Source organism: Triticum urartu, chromosome 4A, assembly GCF_056163025.1.
Source record: "Triticum urartu cultivar PI428250 chromosome 4A, HENAU_Tu73, whole genome shotgun sequence".
Taxonomy (NCBI): Eukaryota; Viridiplantae; Streptophyta; class Magnoliopsida; order Poales; family Poaceae; genus Triticum; species Triticum urartu.
In genome coordinates, this window is record NC_141876.1 from 572,207,116 (window position 1) to 572,226,548 (window position 19,433).

General features: G+C 48.5%; 2 protein-coding genes and 1 non-coding gene across 6 annotated transcripts; 1 reads left to right on the top strand and 2 right to left on the bottom strand.

The window, feature by feature from the left end:
• Nucleotides 1-17: 17 nt before the first annotated feature.
• Nucleotides 18-1,684, bottom strand: LOC147976736 (uncharacterized). Its single transcript, XM_087519842.1, has 2 exons — nucleotides 1,402-1,684; nucleotides 18-737 (listed from the first exon to the last, which is right to left on the bottom strand). Exons 1-2 carry the CDS (start codon nucleotides 1,612-1,614, stop codon nucleotides 582-584), a joined length of 369 nt encoding a protein of 122 aa, XP_087375968.1. The 5' UTR covers nucleotides 1,615-1,684; the 3' UTR covers nucleotides 18-581.
• A 10,334-nt stretch (nucleotides 1,685-12,018) lies between these two features.
• On the top strand, nucleotides 12,019-12,104 carry TRNAY-GUA (transfer RNA tyrosine (anticodon GUA)). The gene is given in 2 exon segments: nucleotides 12,019-12,055; nucleotides 12,069-12,104. It is a non-coding gene; the product is annotated as a tRNA-Tyr (tRNA).
• A 304-nt stretch (nucleotides 12,105-12,408) lies between these two features.
• On the bottom strand, nucleotides 12,409-16,368 carry LOC147976738 (uncharacterized). Of its 4 annotated transcripts, none has more exons than XM_087519016.1 (5): nucleotides 16,196-16,368; nucleotides 15,553-15,814; nucleotides 14,136-15,315; nucleotides 13,904-14,050; nucleotides 12,409-13,252 (listed from the first exon to the last, which is right to left on the bottom strand). In XM_087519016.1, the coding sequence occupies exons 2-5, from the start codon at nucleotides 15,607-15,609 to the stop codon at nucleotides 12,777-12,779; spliced, it is 1,860 nt and encodes a 619-aa protein (XP_087375142.1). In that variant the 5' UTR covers nucleotides 15,610-15,814; nucleotides 16,196-16,368; the 3' UTR covers nucleotides 12,409-12,776. The 4 variants fall into 4 exon arrangements, with proteins under 4 accessions (XP_087375142.1, XP_087375141.1, XP_087375140.1 ...); XM_087519015.1 differs by having other exon boundaries at nucleotides 14,136-15,318; XM_087519014.1 differs by having other exon boundaries at nucleotides 14,136-15,327.
• Nucleotides 16,369-19,433: the final 3,065 nt, after the last annotated feature.

Genomic DNA, 19,433 nt, shown 5'->3' on the forward strand with positions numbered 1-19,433 from the left:
GCAGTTAAGAGAGGTGATTAGAGACTAAATCATCAAATAATTCAGAAAAATTAAAAATCAAAAAAAATCAATTTTTTTCCAAAATTTTCAAAAATAAAAACCTTTAGGTCCCCCATACCAGGGCATGAGCTCAAGCCACATGGTGGCACTTTAGCGCCGGTTCGTGCCGAACCGGTACTAAAGGGGGGGCCTTTAGTGCCCACACTTTAGTGCCGGTTCCATAACCGGCACTAAAGGCCCTTACAAACCGGTTTTAAAGCTCCGTTTTCTACTAGTGGCGGTCCCACGTGTAAGCTCCGGACCCACAACCACTAACGCCGGCGGACGGAATGGACTCAAATATGGCCGTTTGGCCTCGTCATAGCTGCTGTGCTCGGACCAGGGGCAAAACTGAGGACAATTCGCATCTGAGAACAAAACTGAGCACATCGACACCACTGAGGGCAAAAGAATAATTAACCCAATAACAAACTGCATATATAAGTTGGACGCAGTAGTACTCCTTAACCACAGACACGATCAGGTTGCTCGATCCCACAGAAGTACTCAGAGCACGCCACGCATCTTGATGCATAGATTCTCTACTTTTTCCAGGGTTGGAGGCACAGCACCGCAACCAGAACCAGGACGATCGCCAGAACGACCAGAGATATGATTGCAACCTTCTTGTCCTTCTTCTTCCAGGCGGTGTGCCGCGCGGCGCGCGCTGCGGCGGCGGCATTCGCTGCTGGTGCAGCCTGCATCAGTTGAGCTCAACGGGTCAGTTCTGTTCAGTTCAGTTCAGCATACAACATGTGAAAGCTGCAAGCTTCGGCCGTTCGTCAGGAAAATTAACAAGGGTTTTTAGCGGTGACATTCAGCTCAACGGCGATGCCAGTGTGCAAGCACATGTTCCTTTTAAAGTAATCTCCTATAGTAAAGTTGCAAGCACATGTCCCTCGCCCGTTCGATCGTCAGGAAAAGTAACGACGGTTTTTATCTGCAACCAAGCTATGGGAAACTATACAGCTCCAAATTAACACCGCCTTGCTTATGTCTACTAGCAGCAGATTTTCTAAAGAGAGCGAGAGGCAAATATAGCTCGTGGATCGAGTCGCTGTATAGCTCTAATTTGATCTGGCCAGGCCAAATTGAAACAAGAACAGGGAGGTAGAAAATTGAAATTGGCCTACATGTAGAGTCGTTGTGTTGCTCGAATCTGAACGCCTTATGGAGTACTAATTCCATCAAGCGATCGTGACGAGGTACTCCTACAATCCTCTACTACATATATGTCAGATCGTTTGCTAGTTAATTTACTACCGATCACGTAGAGAAAACTAGGCATAATCAAGCAAGGAAGGGAAGTATGAGCGTCGATATATATTGACAGAAATGATTGTGATTTGTGAACCACATTACCGCAGGTGCCGCCGCCGGAGGATTGGCCACGTTGTTGGCCGCCGCTGCCGCTGCCGGAGGATTGGCCACGTTGTTGGCCGCCGCTGCCACTGCCGGAGGATTGGCCACGTTGTTGGCCGCCGCCGCCGCGACCGGAGGATTGTCCATGGCGCGCGTCCGTGCCCGCTTGCAGAGGGAGAGAGGGAGAGAGTGGCGAGAGATGGAGAAGGGCATGCGCTGTGCGGCGAAGTGTTCTTTGGCCAGGCGATGGAACTAACCGAGTAGTGGTAGCCAGCAGCCAACCGATGGAGAATAATTTGTTTCTCGTTTTGGGTGTAGCAGAGGCTCCAGTAGGACGGCCCCGATAGGCTCATGTTTCGGGGAAACCGCGTGTGGAGTTTGGGCGCTCACATGCATGACCACCGCATGTGAAACCGGAGCTGAAAAAATGGCAACACTAGCCACCTCTCATCTAAAGCGGACTGTGCACCGAAACGGCAATGCAATGACTGCCCTGCACCGTGCAACTTCTCTCCATGATTTGATCGACCACCGTGTGGTTGTGACTGGCTCGAGGTGCCACGAAATCGGTGCATGAACTGCTGGAGATGGTACATGTACCTATGCGTTGCATTGCGTGCGCTGGTGATTCGATCCCGGAAAGAGTATGTCGAGGCTCGCCCATATAGAAAGTAGAACACGATGACGTGCGTTGCCGCACTCTTCAATTTTGACGATACAATGACATAACTCTACATAAATGTATGCTTTTATCAAACGAGAAAGTTAAATTTTCATGAGGTAACAGTTTTAGCTCCCTTAAAACAAAATTTGACAAATTCTATACCCTTTGTCGAGTACAGTTCTCACAATTGCACGATATTTCATAAACCATTCAAATGATTCAGATTCAACATATACAGTAAAAATCAACCATAAAAATGCGTATAGTTCATAACATCGAGCAATTCAGATTATAACATGAAAATAGTTCATCAGAAAGGCACAACATCGGTCAAGTTTGATCCAAAATCAGCACAACATAGCATGTGTATGTCGTTAATCGAGCCCTACCAAAGACATGTTTCGTGCTCATCATCTCAAGCACTTTCATGCTCATCACCTCCAATGAAAACATCACCTCCCCCACGGCGACTGTCGGGGATATACCCCGTGGCGTAAACCGGCCGGAAGTATAAACCGGCCAGACTGGATGACTCACTGGTAACCCGCCCGGAGCTTGGCGGTTCACGGGCTACCCGCCCGGTCTTGGCGGTTCATTAGTAACCCGGCGGGCGGGTCAGATGGATGACGAGGCCCATGGCCCAGAAGGCCGGTTCATGCTTAATGGTGGGCCGGTTTATGAGAAAAGCACAAGGAATATTCCCTTACAAAGGAGGCAAGATTAGGACTCCACTTGTAATAGAGTAATCCTAGTCCTAACAGGACTAGTCATGTAAACCGCCCCTTCAACATATATAAGGAGGGGCAGGACACCCCAAGGGGGAGAAGGTTGACAAGTTCCACAAGTTGGACAAGTTAGGTTTAGACAATAGCTCTCGAGATAGAGCACACTTGTAACCGTGATCATCATCATCAATATCAATGAAGCAGGATGTAGGCTTTTACCTCCACCGTGAGGGGCCGAACCTGCGTAAAACATCGCGTCTCTTGTCCCGCTCAACCCCTCTCAAGCTACCACATAGATGCGTTGGCCTCGCGACTAAGTCCTGACACTAAGAACATCTGTCGTGACAATTCCACGACAATTGGCGCCCACCGTGGGGTCTGCGCACGGTGGTGTTGAGTTCTTGAAGGGATCTTTCCCAAGGATCGAGAAGTTTTGCAGTTTTCCGGATGAAGAAAGCCGGTTCAGAAGGATTTGTATCAGCTTCAAGTTGATCAGTCCAGGTTTAAGATCTGGGATTTAAGGTTTAAAAGAAATTAGGGTGCGTCGAGTACGGCGCCGCCGCTGTCGCATATCGAAAGCACGCACGAGATCAAACCGAGAAAAGGTTCAAAATCGCCGACACCGACAGGATTTGACGACTCCATCATCCGAGTCAGGATCAAGTTTGGAAGTTGATTTTTCCTCTGCGGCGTGAAGACCCAGATAATGGACGCGATATGATGGACTCTGGATCCCGAGGGTAATCACGGCGGTACCCCCATGTGGCCTCTGGTGCAGCCACCGGCCGATTCCTGTTCGTTGCAAAAGAAAAAAAAAGGAAAAGGCCCCGACCTCGAGGGAGACCTGGACGTAGAGGAGTCCAACCTGCTACGACTCGGAGAGCCACCTAGGATCCGTGACTTGCCTTGCTCCGCATTTGACTCCAAGCCGCTAGCAGTCTAGGCAAGGGAAGTCACGGTCCAAGGCAGACTAGCTGAACTAAAAACGTATATATTTTCACATGGTTGAAGGAGAAGTATCACGTAGTGGAAGCATGGATTGTGGCAACCAAAAGAGACAAAGCAAATCACAGGCAGCGGCAACTCCTGCGCGCAAGGATGAGGAAAAAAAACCGGAGGGCCACGACCTGGAAACAGATTCTCCACAGGGTCGGACTCCTCTGTTGACCTGCTGTCGTAACCCACCGCTGCCGCCCCGGTTTAAGGTCTCCTGAAATAAAAGTCGCCCCGGTTTAAGATCTCTTCGAGAGAGTGGTTAAAGCACCGTGAAACTGCCATGGAATATTGAGGGGCGCTATATATATGGATTACCCGTCGTCCGGACAAGTCAGGTGATGTTTATCTAAGTTATTTTGTTAACATATATTGTTTTTATAAAAGAACGATTATTTTCGACTGTATATTTTGTTAATGCAGGACAATTGTTCATTACAAATGGGGCGTTATATTACGGGCACGGAGCACGCGCTAGCGACATTCTGCACCGGCATTTCGTTCGTGTCATACCACCCGGTGAATGAACGTGAGAAGGTCGCCGTCCCTGTTCGCCCAGTTTACATCAGCTTGCCGGGACCGCGCCCGCGATTAACTCGCCCGTCCGAGCCGGTTTACGACACCGGTGCCGATCTTCCCCGTCCGCACCAGCTTACAATGCCGCGGCCGACTCATCTGTCCAGGCTGCCTCTGATGTTGCGGTCGTCCTTGTCGTCCGTCTCTCGCGGCCTGGTCTACATCAACATACCGGGCCGCACCTGTCTGCATGAGCTTTTTATTGAGTATGAGTAAGTCACAGCTTGGGTAGCCCGATTTTTTCTTTCAACAAAATGGAGGCAAATCATTATATACTATCAACCGCCGTCTGCACTGGGTGGTTCAATGGGCAGGCGCACAAATCGCCGCCATTACAGTTTGGTTAACTTCAAATCACCAGTTGGAAGGAACCATTGGCCGAATTGCTGATACGGCTCATATGGGATCATTTACAACCCGCCGCAGTCACCTCAACCTTCTATGGATTCACATCATGCTATCAACGCCAATGATATACAAGTTATGCCGGTTTATATCACGGTCAAATATGGAGAATCTCAAGCCAACTCCTCAAGTCACCTTGAGACTTGGGGGCTACGATGACATGACTCAGCGAATATTGCCAGTTTCAGCAAATTTAAGAACCCCAGGACGATGGAGGGAAGGATAACCGGGTCCCGGAGGCTACTGTTATATTGATGAAAGTTTAAAGGCCATCAGAAAATTTCCGGCTTAGAAAGTATATGACAGTTATAAAATCCCGGCTCGATGAAGAAGTTTCAGGTCATCAGAAAGGATTCCGGTTTAAAATCCGACTCAAGGGAAGTCAGTCTGACTGAAGCTCTCAAATATCCGGTTTACAGTCCGGTTCAAGGGAAATTTATTCTCCCACAAAGCTCTGAAGCGCTCAAATCCGGTTTAACAATGTCCGGTTCAAAAAGTAATTAACTTCTCACAAGTTCGAGTTTAAAGGCCGTCAGAAAATTTCCGGCTGAAAATGAAGATTCTGGTTTAAAATCTGTTTCAAGGGAAAGCTGTCTCCCACAAAGCTTTGAAACTCTCAATATCCGGTTCAAAATCCTGGTTCAAGAAGAACTTGTCTCTTGCAAAAAGTTAAAAGTTTTCAAAGAGAACCTACTGCCATGATGCGCGGTTCAAATATGGGTATCCCGCCTTACTGGCCTGACATATTATTGATCACATGGGGGCTTCTGCTTCATAAAGCGGGGTCTCTGTTCTTTTACATCATGTGTGGTTACACGGAGTTGTTCTAAAACGGCCTCCGGTTTACCCCTTGAGTTAGCTTTTCAAAAGCATCATGTTATATCACTTGGGGGCTTGGTCGTGTCCGAACCAACGCAATACCTCTTGATAGGCGAGAGCCACCAGATCACTTGGGGACTTGGTCACGTCTGAACCAGTCATGCCTCTTGATCGGCCTAAGGCCACAGAATCACTTGGGGGCTTGGTCGAACCCGAACCATTGCCATGCCACTTGATCGGCATAAATGCCACGGTTTCATTTGGGGGCCTGGCTAACTTGAACCATAGCTACACCTATCGGGAGCTTGGTCGTGTCCAACCATGGTAACGCCATCTGATCAGCTCAAATAAGCCTCTTTTTGCAAACGGTTTTGTCATAGCCTTTGCTTCACATTTTTTTTGAAAGATATTTCTTTCTTTTTATTGCGTTTTTTTAAACCGACAAAGTTTTAAACCGGTTCAAACTGTCAATTACAAATTGACGGAACACAGTTAAATCTTAATCCGGAGACTATCTGCCCAGTTTGATTTTCTGTTACCATCCTATTATGGAGTAAACCGGTGTTTATCAACCCGGCTCGGCTTTCAACTACAAGTTGTCAGTACACGATCATGTTATAATCCGGAGACTATCAGCCCGGTCTGGTTTGACTACGAGTCGCCAGTATTATATATGGTTAAACCGGTGTTTATCACAACCCGGCACGGTTTTATCATAAACCGGCACAATATGTAAGGAGTTATCAGTACTCAAGAATGGGGTTATCACCTTTACTACAAAAAGTTGGTAAAACCAACAATGTGATTCAATGTCACAGGTATGATATATTTCATATTTGATTATTCTTAAGTGTAGCCCTGGTACCTGATTATTCTTAAGTGCAGCCCTGGTTATAAACCCGGGTTATATGTTGGGCATTATGATCCGTCCGGCGGTAAACCGCCAGAACACTTTAAACTTGTTGTATGCAGAGACAGGTTTGTTAAACCGGCCTGGCTTTGGACTATAACTCGCCAGTATATATATTTGAATTGCGCCATTGGAATCATGCGCTTATAAATCATTGGATTATATTATCTTGAATAGCCAACATGGCTGGATTTATGGTTATTAATAACCAATATTATTGAGTTTCCAAAGTCGCTTTAGCGCAATGGCTATTATTTTATCAAAGGATATGATTTATTCTACAATGGAAGGAATAATCCCGAGTCGCTGCAGGCTTACAACCCGGCACTTGGGGGCTACATTATTCAAATTGAGATTACATGCAAGTCTCATGTCGCTGCAAGCATGCACCATGACACTTGGGGGCTAATGCAAAGTCATTTTTACTAGTCTTATTAAAGACCCGACTCATCATATTATAATGAGCCGGCCCTTGGGGGCTACCTATTGCTCATGTCAACAATTCAAGGTACACAAGTTTTCGTCCATAATATTGAAGGATCCATTGATCAGTTGGTAAAGCACAAAGCTCTTAACCTTGTGGATGTGGGTTCAAGCCCTACGATGGAAGCTACATTATAAGATGTTATTTTCATTGAAGTACATATCAAGTCCCGGTTCAGTATTATCTTACTAAGCCGGCCCTTGGGGGCTACACATCACTGCTAAAATCTACATGATTATATTTACAAAGTCCCTGCTCATTATTGCATAATGACCCGGCCCTTGGGAGTTACAATGATTGAAGTTTTTATAAGCAATTACAAGTCCCAGGTTGCTGCAAGCATGACAACCCGGCACTTGGGGGCTACATATATGGAGTATTCAGTTTATATGATTGAGATGAACAAACCGGATTTCTTCAAGGTTGAAACACTTATTGGAACAAGACTTACGTTATCACTATGTTCTCCTCTTAAGACTTGGGGGCTACAGGTATTATGCATATAAAGGAGGAACATCTTCATTTTATCAGTTTTGAGCAAATCAGGAAGATCAATTACATGACCCGGTGTCGACAACAATTATGACCCGGTGCCATCAATATTTATAAACCGGCCATTTTGGTAATATTAAACCGGCAAGTTTTACATCTTCAAACCGGCTGAATATCAGATAAGTATTTCAAGACCCATATTTCTTAAACCGGCGCTTTGGGAGTTGAGTCAAAGGAGTTATTCTTCACAATATTTCTCGGTGACAAACCAATGTCGGCAAATTGATTATGAAGCTGGTCTGTTGACCCAGATTTCCCAGAAGGAGGAAATAACAAGGACTTAAGAATGATCAGGTACCGGTTTACAAAATTTTTTAACCCGGAGCATAACCTGTCAAATTTGCTCTTGAGTTTATGTTGCAGATCAGTTTAACATGGATAAATCCAAATTAAACTGGGGGCTAATGTCGGGGATATACCCCGTGGCATAAACCGGCCAGAAGTATAAACCGGTCGGACTGGATGACTCACTGGTAACCCGCCCGGAGCTTGGCGGTTCACGGGCTACCCGCCCGGTCTTGGCGGTTCATTAGTAACCCGGCGGGCGGGTCAGATGGATGACGAGGCCCATGGCCCAGAAGGCCAGTTCATGCTTAATGGTGGGCCGGTTTATGAGAAAAGCATAAGGAATATTTCCTTACAAAGGAGGCAAGACTAGGACTCCACTTGTAATAGAGTAATCCTAGTCCTAATAGGACTAGTTATGTAAACCGCCCCTTCAACATATATAAGGAGGGGCAGGGCACCCCAAGGGGAGAAGGTTGACAAGTTCCACAAGTTGGACAAATTAGGTTTAGACAATAGCTCTCGAGATAGAGCACACTTGTAACCGTGATCATCATCATCAATATCAATGAAGCAGGATGTAGGCTTTTACCTCCACCGTGAGGGGCCGAACCTGGGTAAAACATCGCGTCTCTCGTCCCGCTCAACCCCTCTTAAGCTACCACATAGATGCGTTGGCCTCGCGACTAAGTCCTGACACTAAAGACATCTGCCGTGACAATTCCACGACAGCGACCACCATCACCATCCCCACGGCCACCACTATCACATCCATGGACACCACCACCATCACCCCCACAAGAGGCCGTCGATTAGGTTATGAGTGTGTCGAGGCTTGCCCATATAGAAAGTAGATCACTTTGGCAGCCCGGTCAACAGCCCTGCGGCAGCTACAACTACAACACCATCCGGACCAGCTTGTGCGGCCGGAGCTTGATGAGACGGGCCTGATTGTATTTTTTTTATCTGAGATTTGGGGTCCTCTTTGCACATGCCATGGATGTGTTTGTAACTTTGTTAAAATATCTTTTGGGCTTGCTTTGCTATCTCTTAGTTTGTAATCGCAAGACACTGTGATTTCTGTTAAATGAAACAGGAAAGGGAGTTCTCTTTTATAAAAAAAAACTATATATTAAAATATCTTTTATGGACTGGCATGTGGGCCCATCGGTCATAACAGCCAAGTTAATGGTCCAACCTGACGGAGTTCACATGTGTGCCATATCAGCCCTGACGAATGGACCAACCATGTCATAATAGTGATTAATTTCGTCTCGAATGGTCACCGTGGTAGTTTTTGGCAATGTAGTGCCCTCAGGGTGTTAAGCATCGGTAAGAAAATGTGATACTCCCTCCATTCCACAATAAATTGTCGTGGTTTTAGTTTGGAGGGAGTAATATTTAGAACTCTAACCCGAATTGTGATAGTTTTATGCTATTTACTCTATAGAAAGTAGATCACAATGTGTGCGTTGCCACACTCTTCAATTCTGATGATAGAATGATATAACTCTAGATAAATATATGGTTGTACGAAATGAGAAAGGTAGATTTTCCTGAAGTAACATTTACTTGTTAGAAATGTAAGAAGTGAAAAAATGTTGGCAACTGGAAAAAAACTTTGGACCGGTAAGTTGATAGCATTTGGTCGAGTGGGCCAATTATCGGTCTTTTTTGCAGTCAGGTGTTGTGTCTTGAAATAGTTGGATAGCCTCTATGCGGGTGAAAGAGGCCCAATCAACCATAAGACGGAATACACCAAGATAGAGACGGAATACCCCTTCAAACCACAAGGGGGTGAACATTAGGAGATCAAAATGGAAGAGAGTCTTGATGATGATTGAAACTTCACGGACATAATTGTTTTAAAATATTGTAATAGTTAAATTTTATTTGATTTTTTAAAATTAATCGTGTTGTTTATTTATCAAACCCACTATAATGTTTTGTTTTGCTACTCTGACGGACATGTTGTTTGTAAAGTGATGCTTTACAGACACTGAGCCCAAGACTAAAGGTGTGCACTCCGCCACATGTGTGTTGCTACCGCCACCACCTGGGGAACCACGAGTACTTGGTCTAGAGTTGGATGGGAAATAAGCGAATGATCGAGAGATTTACACCTCTTCCCACTGACTGCTACTTGCCCTTAAGTGAACTTGTTTCATGGTGACATGTTTCGGTCTATGAAATTGCTAAGACAAACGTCCAAATCCATAGCGCAATCTCCATGCCATTGAAGACGTCACCTCCAGCTCAGAGATCTGCATCATTGCGAAGCCCTTATTGGCAGGAGCACATCGACCATTATCGGTGAAGTGGGAAGCACTTCTCGATAGCAACCCATATGATTTATTAGGTTCCGGTGCCTGTTGGTTGACGACAATTTTGACACATGGTTCGTCGCCGCTATCTCTTACACCGTCTGAATCCATCGAACACAACTCCGGTCTATGTGAGTTTAATCCACGCTTTGATTGCACCAAAGTCTCTAAATCATGCATCTCCCAGTCCGCCATCGGCACAAAACCTATGGGCTATGCAACCACTTCGCATGATGAGCTTAGGAGAGCGGGATAGCCACGATCTCTCAATTACTGACATCGGCTTTTGCCAGGGTCGTCTCCAGGAATTCGGGGCCCTGGTGCAGAACCCGAAATGAGGCCCTAGAATTTTTAGAATAGATGATTTGTTTATAAAAAAAATATGAACGAATTCAAACACTCCATGAGTTAAAGGTCTACCAAGATAACAAAATGAAAAAAGGGATTGAACCCTGAATTTTGAACGAGCAACTAGCTTGGAAATCTTGGTGTGTGACAACTTAATCAACAAGCCTATTATTTATATTCTCTAGAAAAACTGGATTGATGAATTGATGCATATGCACACCCATATATTCCCTAGAAAAACTGGATTATGAACTGTCTCATATAATTATTCAGATCGGTTATTCAGTTTGAGCACCTCAATCGGTTTATCTCCGTGAGGACAAAATAGTCTAAATTAATTAGGGATTTAGTTTGAGCGCACCTTGTGAATAGATCGGTGATGCCCTCACCTTTTCTCGGCCACCGGCGGCCAACAGAATGGTGTGAAGAATTATCCATGCCGGTAGGGCTGTGCGTCGTTTCTCCGGCAACGTCGCTACCCTCTGGACGGCGCCGTACTGGAGTCAGTTCATCTTCATGAGGGCCTTTTCCTTACCCAAGCAGATCGCGCGGAGCTAGATGGATAGTTGCTGGTTTTTTTAGCAGAGCTCGAGATAGATTTATCGATCGACCGGCAAGGTGTGTGGATCGGCACTAAGAGAAAGCCTCATTTCGGAAGTCCAGAGTGCATAGGCCTAATTCTGTTCTTGCTGTGAAAACAGGGCCCAAAACAAAGAATATACTACTAGATGCTGGCCCAAAATCGGGGGCCCTTGGAATTTGGGGACCCTGTGCGGTCGCACAGCCCGCACAGGCCCCTGGACGGCCCTGGCTTTTGCTAGTGATGCATATATATGAGACGGCAAAATTTGCTCTCCCACGGGATCTCAAACACCGGCCCGTACATGTCGCACGTAGACAATGATCCCCTCGGCATCTATGAGGACCAAAATGAAGCACCTTTTGGCAGAGCAGGACGCCACCATCATATACGCGCACTTGTCGTTGTCCTAGGAGAGTGGAGTATATCACCTTTCACCATCACAGAGGGCGGATCTCACGAGCTCAGTCAAAGGCGAACCCGCTCCCTTCGTCTAATGGCACACACTGCTTATTTGCCCTGCCTCCGCTCATCGACCGGCTAAATCCGCACAATCAATGTATTGATAAAATGTGGTTGAACTTCAAAATGAAAGAGAGATTTTAAACGTACCATCATGCAACTAAGCACAATACTGGGCAGTTTAGAGGAGTGCCAACAGAGTTGCAAAAAAAAGGAGTGCCAACAGTAAAATGTTAGTACATATAATTTATTTATTTTCTCAAATATGTTATGAATGACTTCCCTTGCAGGAAAAAAAAAGTATGATTGACTTGCATGCAAAGACAGACGAACATTGACCCAAGGATAACAAGTTTACTTGTGGTGCATCCGTTCAGTGCCCGTATAGCGTGCACGATCATTCACCCTGATGCACATATGGTCTTTGGTATTCCTGTCTTTGTCCTTTATGCCTTAGATTTATGGCTTCTGATCCAAATGGAAACACAAACCGACCTTAGCTCAGTTGGTAGAGCGGAGGACTGTAGTCGTTGCAGATAAATCCTTAGGTCACTGGTTCGAATCCGGTAGGTCGGATGTTATTTTTGCTTCTTTTTGCCAAGTCTCCCTTCATTATTTTCAAGTGTCTGATATTTTTCTTTTCTCATTAGATTTTCTACCCTTTAAAAAAAGGAGGATTACCCACGGTCTCTACAATTAGATTTTGTACAGCAAAGTCCGCATTAGGAAAAACAGAAAACCAGTACACAGCGCTTTGACGAACAAGAACAACTAACCTTCTTGGGCACTCGAGCTCTAGCGCCAACTTCAAATGCTACTGCAAAGTAGTGATCTAAACGCTTTTATATGTTTCTTTGTGGAGGGAGTAAAATTGAGCTCCTCAACGGCAATGGAGAAATGGAAGTAGCTAGGAGCCAATGACCACATTTTCAAACAACAATGCTTAGACCTAAAAAAAACAATCTACAAACGTTTTACTTAACTTTACAAACTAGGTCGATCTCGCGACTTACATGAATCCTGACTGCATCCGCATGCCATTTCCTCTTTCCTGAATCATTTTGGGCTCATCAGGAAAGGCTTGAAATACAACTACACTTGTTTTCCCAGTACACCTTCCCGGTCTCACAACGTTTGCAGAGTCTATCTTGACTCGAGTCTCAACTCAACGCCCTCCAAGTCCAGGGTGATGAACGTGACAAGGCCATCTATCTTGTAGCATCTGAAGCTGCTCCTTGCCCGATCGTCTCACCTCCGTGCCTGAACCCCGCTCAGGGACCTGCTCCGGCCGCCGCTCCCCTCCCTCCTGGCCGACGACGAGCCGGGGCTGTGGCCGAGGCGGCGCGCCGTGGAGCCCGCGCGCCGCCGCGAGCTCCAGAGGTTGTTCCCGAGCGCGGCCTTGGCGACGCTGTCCTTGGCGGCCTCGCGCGCGCGCTGCGGCCTGAGGGCCTGCTTGTTGAGGTAGGCGAGCAGCGGCAGGAGGCCGGAGACGGCCTTGCGGAGCGCGTCGTCGCCGACGTTGGCCTGCACGGGGTTGCCCAGCAGGTTGAGCGCCCGGAGCGAGTTGTAGTTGGCGACGAGCTGGCCGAGCCCCCTGGCGGTGGTGACCCTGTTGAAGCTCAGGTCCAGCACCGCCAGCTTGAGCAGCCGGTGCAGCCCCTCCACGTCGCTGATCTTGTTCCCCGCCAGGTACAGCTCCCTCAGCGCCGTGCAGCTCGACAGCCCTGGAATGTTTTCAACAGGATAGGGTTATTGGTCAGTCTTTGAAAGCTCAAAGATGTTTGGTGAAATTCTGGCAGGATCATAATTCTGCACAACAAAGGACGACGTTCGAGTGGACCACGATGTGTCACATACATCTACATCTGGGATGAGCAAAGCTGCTGCTGCTGCTACTACTCTAGTACCAGGTACTGTGTGAGTGTGTGACGAGGATCGTCAGAGCAGCATCAGAAGGAAAAAAGCAGAATGCGAGATGTCTATGTCGGTCGGCCGTAACCAGGGAGGTTCTTTCCAGCGCGGCGTACTGGTACCGGCCGATGACACGACCACTGCCCCCTGTACGCTCATCAATTTGTGTGTACGAGTAGCCTGTCGCTCGCTCGTTCGGACCACCCTTCCCCTTCCCCAGAGCTAGGCTGGGCCAAGATCTGGCAGCTCGCTCGTAATGCTACCGGGCGGGCGGTCCCTGTGGACACGGCGACACTGAACAATCAACAATGTACAAGGTATAGCCCCAAGCCCAGCTGGCTTTCACCAGAGCACGTACACGTAGTACTGGAATGAAGGAAGGAAGGGCATGCAAAATAATGGGCGCGATCCATGGTGGATTGGTTCATGGTCCGTTGCCAAGAGAAGGGAACGGAAATGGTTACCGTGGCCGATGCGCGCGATCCGGTTGTAGCTGAGGCTGAGCACGCGCAGCCGCGTCAGCTCCCGGAGGCCCTCGATGCTGGCGATGCTGTTCCGGGACAGGTCCAGCGAGTGCAGCCCCTTGGGCAGCGACCCGGCCGAGATGTGAGCTGCATGCCAAAGCAAACCGACGAATGTCATGTCAGTCACTTGCACCTCTGTTACCACTGCCGGTGGATCATCGGGTGTGCTTACCGATGAAGTTGCCGGAGAGGTTCACCGCCCGGAGGCTGGAGAAGGCCGAGATCATGGGCACGGCCTTGAGCCCCATGCCGGAGATGTGCGCCACCGAGGAGAAGGCGTTGAGCGTCTGCACGATGCTGCTCGCCTGCTGCACCGCCTCCTCCGCCGCCCTGCTGCGCCGCTTCTGCCGCGTCTGCGCCTGCGCGTGGCCCTTCGTCGTCGTACCCGACGGCTCGCCGATCTCGGTCTCGGTGATGCCGTTCCACTCCTCTTCCTCGTCGTCCTCCTCCTCCTGCTCCTCGGCGTGGATCAGCAGCGAGCTGTCCCCGAGGCTGCTCACCCACGCGCTGACGCGGTCCAGCGACGACGAGACCTCCGCCGAGAACGCCACCCACTGGTTCGGGCACGTCGGCTCTTCCTCCACCGCGGCGATCTCCTTGTTCTTGCAGTTGCCGTCCGCCGCGGTGCCGAAGGTGTCGGACGTGTACCCGTCGTGCTGCTGGCGATGGGAGTGGAACATTTGGTGGTGTGTGTCCGCGGGTGGCAAGGTGCTCGATGTGGCGGCGCCCGGCCGGTGCAGGTTCCGGTGGCTCCACATGAACAGCCGCCACCACAGCTTCCGGCTCCGGGACGGGAGCACCTGGCTGGACGACCTCCTCTTGAGCATCACGCGGTCCGCGCTGCACGTCGACCTCACGGACGGCGCCGGGCTGGAGCCGCCCGGCCCGCCGTTGGGGCTGGCGAACAAGCTACCGGCGCCGGCGGGCAAGGTCGCGAGGTCGCCGTGGGAGCGCGACTTGGCCGGCGGCGGCAGCAGGTCGAACGCCTTCCAGCCAGGCCTCGCCGTCTCGATGTTGGAGCACGAGCGCTCCAGCCTCGCTGGAGTCGCCGGCAACGGCAGCTCGCTCACGACGTCCGGTGTGCCGGTGCCGGCAGCATCCTTGTCGCTGTTGTAGCCGGACGAGTCCGTGGCTGCGCCTCCGACGAGGCCGACGTCCCTCGCTGGGGAGGCCTTGTCGTCGTCACGGCCTTGGCATGGCAGCTCGGCGGCTGTCACTGCGACAACTTTTGTGTCGCGGCATGCTGGTGCAGGGGCGCTGTTGTCGACGGAGGCGGCGACCGTGCCGTCCATGGACTCCACCGGCTTCACCTTCTGCCAGTCGCTTCCGTTGGCCCTTTTGGCGTGCGGAACCTTCTTCACGTCCTGCGAACACGCCATGGATTGACCATACCAAAACCAATTAAATATACTAGTTGAAATCTACAGAGGTCAACACGGTGCAAACACGTGACGAAGTACTACAAGTTAATTAACAGACTTGGTAAAGACTAAAGAGCCTGTGTACAGTAGTGCACGCGCAGACGCACACACAAACTGGTTAATTAATCATTGATAATTAATGAAAAGCAGAGGAGATCAAGCACTGACCTTGAATTTCTTGCCCTTGCCACCGAGCAGAGCACAGAAGCAGCCGATCTTGGCCATCTCGGATCAAGACTCTTCACGCCCCAATTCTTCTTGAATTACTTGTTTCTGATGAAGGTGCAGGTGCTCAATCAGCCGTTGTCTATCGGAGATCCCTTGAAGAGGAGGAGCGCCGGGGCAGGAAGGGCGCCCGCATCCACCCACGCCGGCACGCCGGTGATCGCGCCGCGCGGCACCGCCGGGGAGAAGTCCAGAGTGAAGGGCGCTGCGACAAGAAGAAGAGCGCGATGGACGATCAGATTCAGGCCTTTTCCGCAGCGCAGAGTAGGCTAGTGGTGTCCTATCAGCATCTCGCGATCGTCGGGTAATGGCAGGAAAACTATGTGTCCGTCATGTTCTATACCGCTGGTAGCGACGGGCGGGCGGTGGTTGTGATGCGGTGGCAGGGGCAGGCTGGCTGGCTGGCTGGCGCCTAGGAAGAATAGCGGAGAGTCCATTCCGACCTTCTCTCTGGCCGAACAAAGATATCTTGGTGCTGATCTAGGATCGTCGATGCTATCATCGTCTTTCTGTGATGTGGAACCTGGGCCGTGCGTGCTGTGGCCTAGAAATGGCGAGAAAAATATCAGGGAGACGAGGCCATTACCTGGCAGGAACCGAGCCGGCGAGATCAGCAAGGATCAGTCAGGGAACCTAGAACCGGTGGCCGTTTGCGGCGGCGATCTCGCTGTCAGCCCCGGCCGGTGTCGAGCGAGCGAGCGGGCGAGGAGTGTGGGGATCGAGCGGGAGGACGAGTGAGTGGGAGCGGCCGGGGGGGCGCGGGCGGTAGTTATAGGCGAGCGAGGGGGGGGGGGGGGGGGGGGGGGGGGGAGGGAGAGGGACGGGCTGCGCGCGCGCGCGGCACGGCAGCTACGGCCTCCGACGTCACCCGCGTCTACCCAGGACCCAACCCACCCGCGCGTGCGTGCACCGTCTGTGTCCTTTGGCTCCGGGTCCGGACCGTTGTTGCGGCGAGCGACGGAAGCGCGGATGTTTGTTTGGGGTTTGACTTCGGCGCTCGCATGGAGACATTGGCTCCTTTCTGGCTTTGGGACACTGCGCTATTAATTTATTTTTGGCGGCACGAGAGGGCTGGATGGCGTTGCCATATCAATATCGTGCTCGGCGCTGTCCGGTAGCGGCAGGAGGTGCCTATCTATCATGAAAACATTATTATGGACCGATTCATTGATGTTCGTAAGGGCAAATCCCGTTGCATGCTCCACATCAACTGAGATCACAAAATTAGTGCTCCAGCTGGCCATAGGATCATCATGCTTTATACAAGTACTCCCGTATAAATTCATCTCAATTTTATAATGTTAATTTATAATATTAACATTAGCAAACATGCCCGTGTGTTGCAACGGAAGAAAAAAAAGGTTTATGTTGCCCTACTAAAAAACACAACTTGCCAAAACGAAAGAATCGGGACATAACAGGACTTTCCAGAGTTCTTGAGCATGAACATTAACCGGTTTGTCCAAATTCGAATAATCATTGAAGACACATGGAATTGATTGAAGAATGAAATGATACAAAGTTCATTACCATTCAATAAAATGGCATGTTTCTTCTGACTGCAAGTTTATTAATTAACATTATAAAATTGAGATGAATTTAAATATTTCAGAGTTCTCGGGCATGAATGTTCGCAGGACCGAGGGTGTTACATTCGAAAAAATAATGAATTTAATTTTTTTATATAGAATTATTTTCCACGTTGTGCATTGACTTAGAAATAACAATTAGTAAATTATCGAGAAATATCTCATTAATATCACTTTGTGCAATTTTGAAATAATCTAGAAAAAAGGTTCGCATAGGTCATTATCAAAGTTAGAGAAATTTGCAAATTCCATACCTAAAAAAAATATTACAAAATTTTCATTTGTGATATTTTTGTTCCGAGCGTATGGAATGAATTGAGGAAAACATTATCCTGAAGTTGGTCAAAGAAATACACAAACTTATTCTACAACTAACAAAGTGTCTTGCGGCTCTTATTCTTCAACTCGTTTTCTTTTTCTCTCATATTCTCTCTCCTCCAACTAAGCAAAAATATAATATCTAAATCCTTATAGCCCGTCTATGTCATCTTGTTGTACTTGCTCTAAGTAAAATCTAATGTGACAACCTATTTAATGAGAAAAAGATAGAGTTATCATATCTTAATCTAGATATAGCTCTTAGCACTAAAACAATGACAACTCATTTTTTTCTCCCGTAAATTGGGGTGCCCTTAGAGCATTTGCAGCCAGATACAACAAATCTAACCCCTCAATCGCCCGTGGGCGCGCCCGAGCGCGTCCGTGAACAATGACTGGTCACGCATCAAAATCATTTCCACTACCGGATACATCAATTTAGAAACCTCAAATCCATACAATTACATGCAACGTGAAACTTAATCTAACTGGAGGTCGTTCGCCTCCGCCGTGCCCATGTCCGGCGGCCGGCTGTGCTCCTCAAAGTGTTGCTCCGATTGCCGTTGGGGTAGAGTAGGACATGGGACACTCACCTGCTCACGGGACGGGACTTTGAGGCTCGCATGGAGCCACTGGCTTCTTTCTGGCTTTGGGATGTTGTGCTAGCACTATTAATTTATTTTTTGGCGGCACGAGAAGGCCAAACGTATAGCGTTACCATATCGTGCTCGGCGATGTCCGGTAGCGGTAGGAGTGTCTATCATGAAACCAAACGTTAATATGGACCGATTAATTGATGTTCATAAGGGCAATCTCGTTGCATACTCCACATCAACTGAGATCATAAAAATTAATGCTCCAGCTGGGAAAAGATTTCATGCCTTATGCCACAAGGAAAACATTAAATATTGACCAATAAGCACAAAGTAAGGACCGGCTTAAACAAATGCATCCTGATTAAGACTATATCTTGATTGTGACACCTAAGTAAACTCTGATGTGTCACCCTGATTAAGGAGAAAAGAGAGAGTTCCATATCTTAACCTAGATATAGCTCTTAGCACTAAAACTATAACAGCTCGTACTTTGTCTCTCTCAAGTCATATTAAATGAGAGATATTTTAGAAATACAAAAACAACAAGATACGGTCCATAGGAGGAGTTATATCTCAATACACATTTAATGCATAAGATATGGCTAGATCAATATATAATGCATTGGGGGTGCCCTTATTAGTGTAGTATTAGTATTATTTTTCGTTTTGGGTCCATTTATCTATTTTAGAGGGGACTTATTACTAGTATAGTTCGGTCATCATGCACTAGTGCATTATTTTTATTGGTTTTATAAGTCCGTTGGTATAAACGTACAAAAATGGTCACCATGTTATGAAAAATGGTGCAATTTTTTTTACTGTTTGTTCTTATAGAGTCCAAAATTTATTTACTTTTACAATCCTGCACGAATCTCATCACAGCATGAAACGGACGCACCCGCCTTGCCGAGCCCACGGGCGTTTACGCACGGAAGCAAAGCGTACGATCAACGCGAGTGACGGTGCATTCATTCAGCCGTCGGAATCAAGCCGAATGATTCCCGACATGTGGCGGACGTGAAACCTGAGGCCTGCCGCCGCCCGGAAATCCAATCGGGGACATGCTAGGACGTGCTACGCCGCAGCTCTCACCGCACAAAAAAGCAGAGGTCCACCGCGGCCCGGCCCGGGCCAGCTGCGCGCGGGGCGACGTGACGGCGAGGGTTCGGTCCGGCTCAGCCCCGCCGTACGTACGCGGTACGCCGGGGCCGCCGCCTCGTGTCGCCCGTTCCCTAGTTCGCCCGTCCGTTCCCGTACGGCCCCGGAGTGAAACGTACGTGCAGACTACAGGTCCGACTGGCCCGTCCGTCGCTCTGGCTGG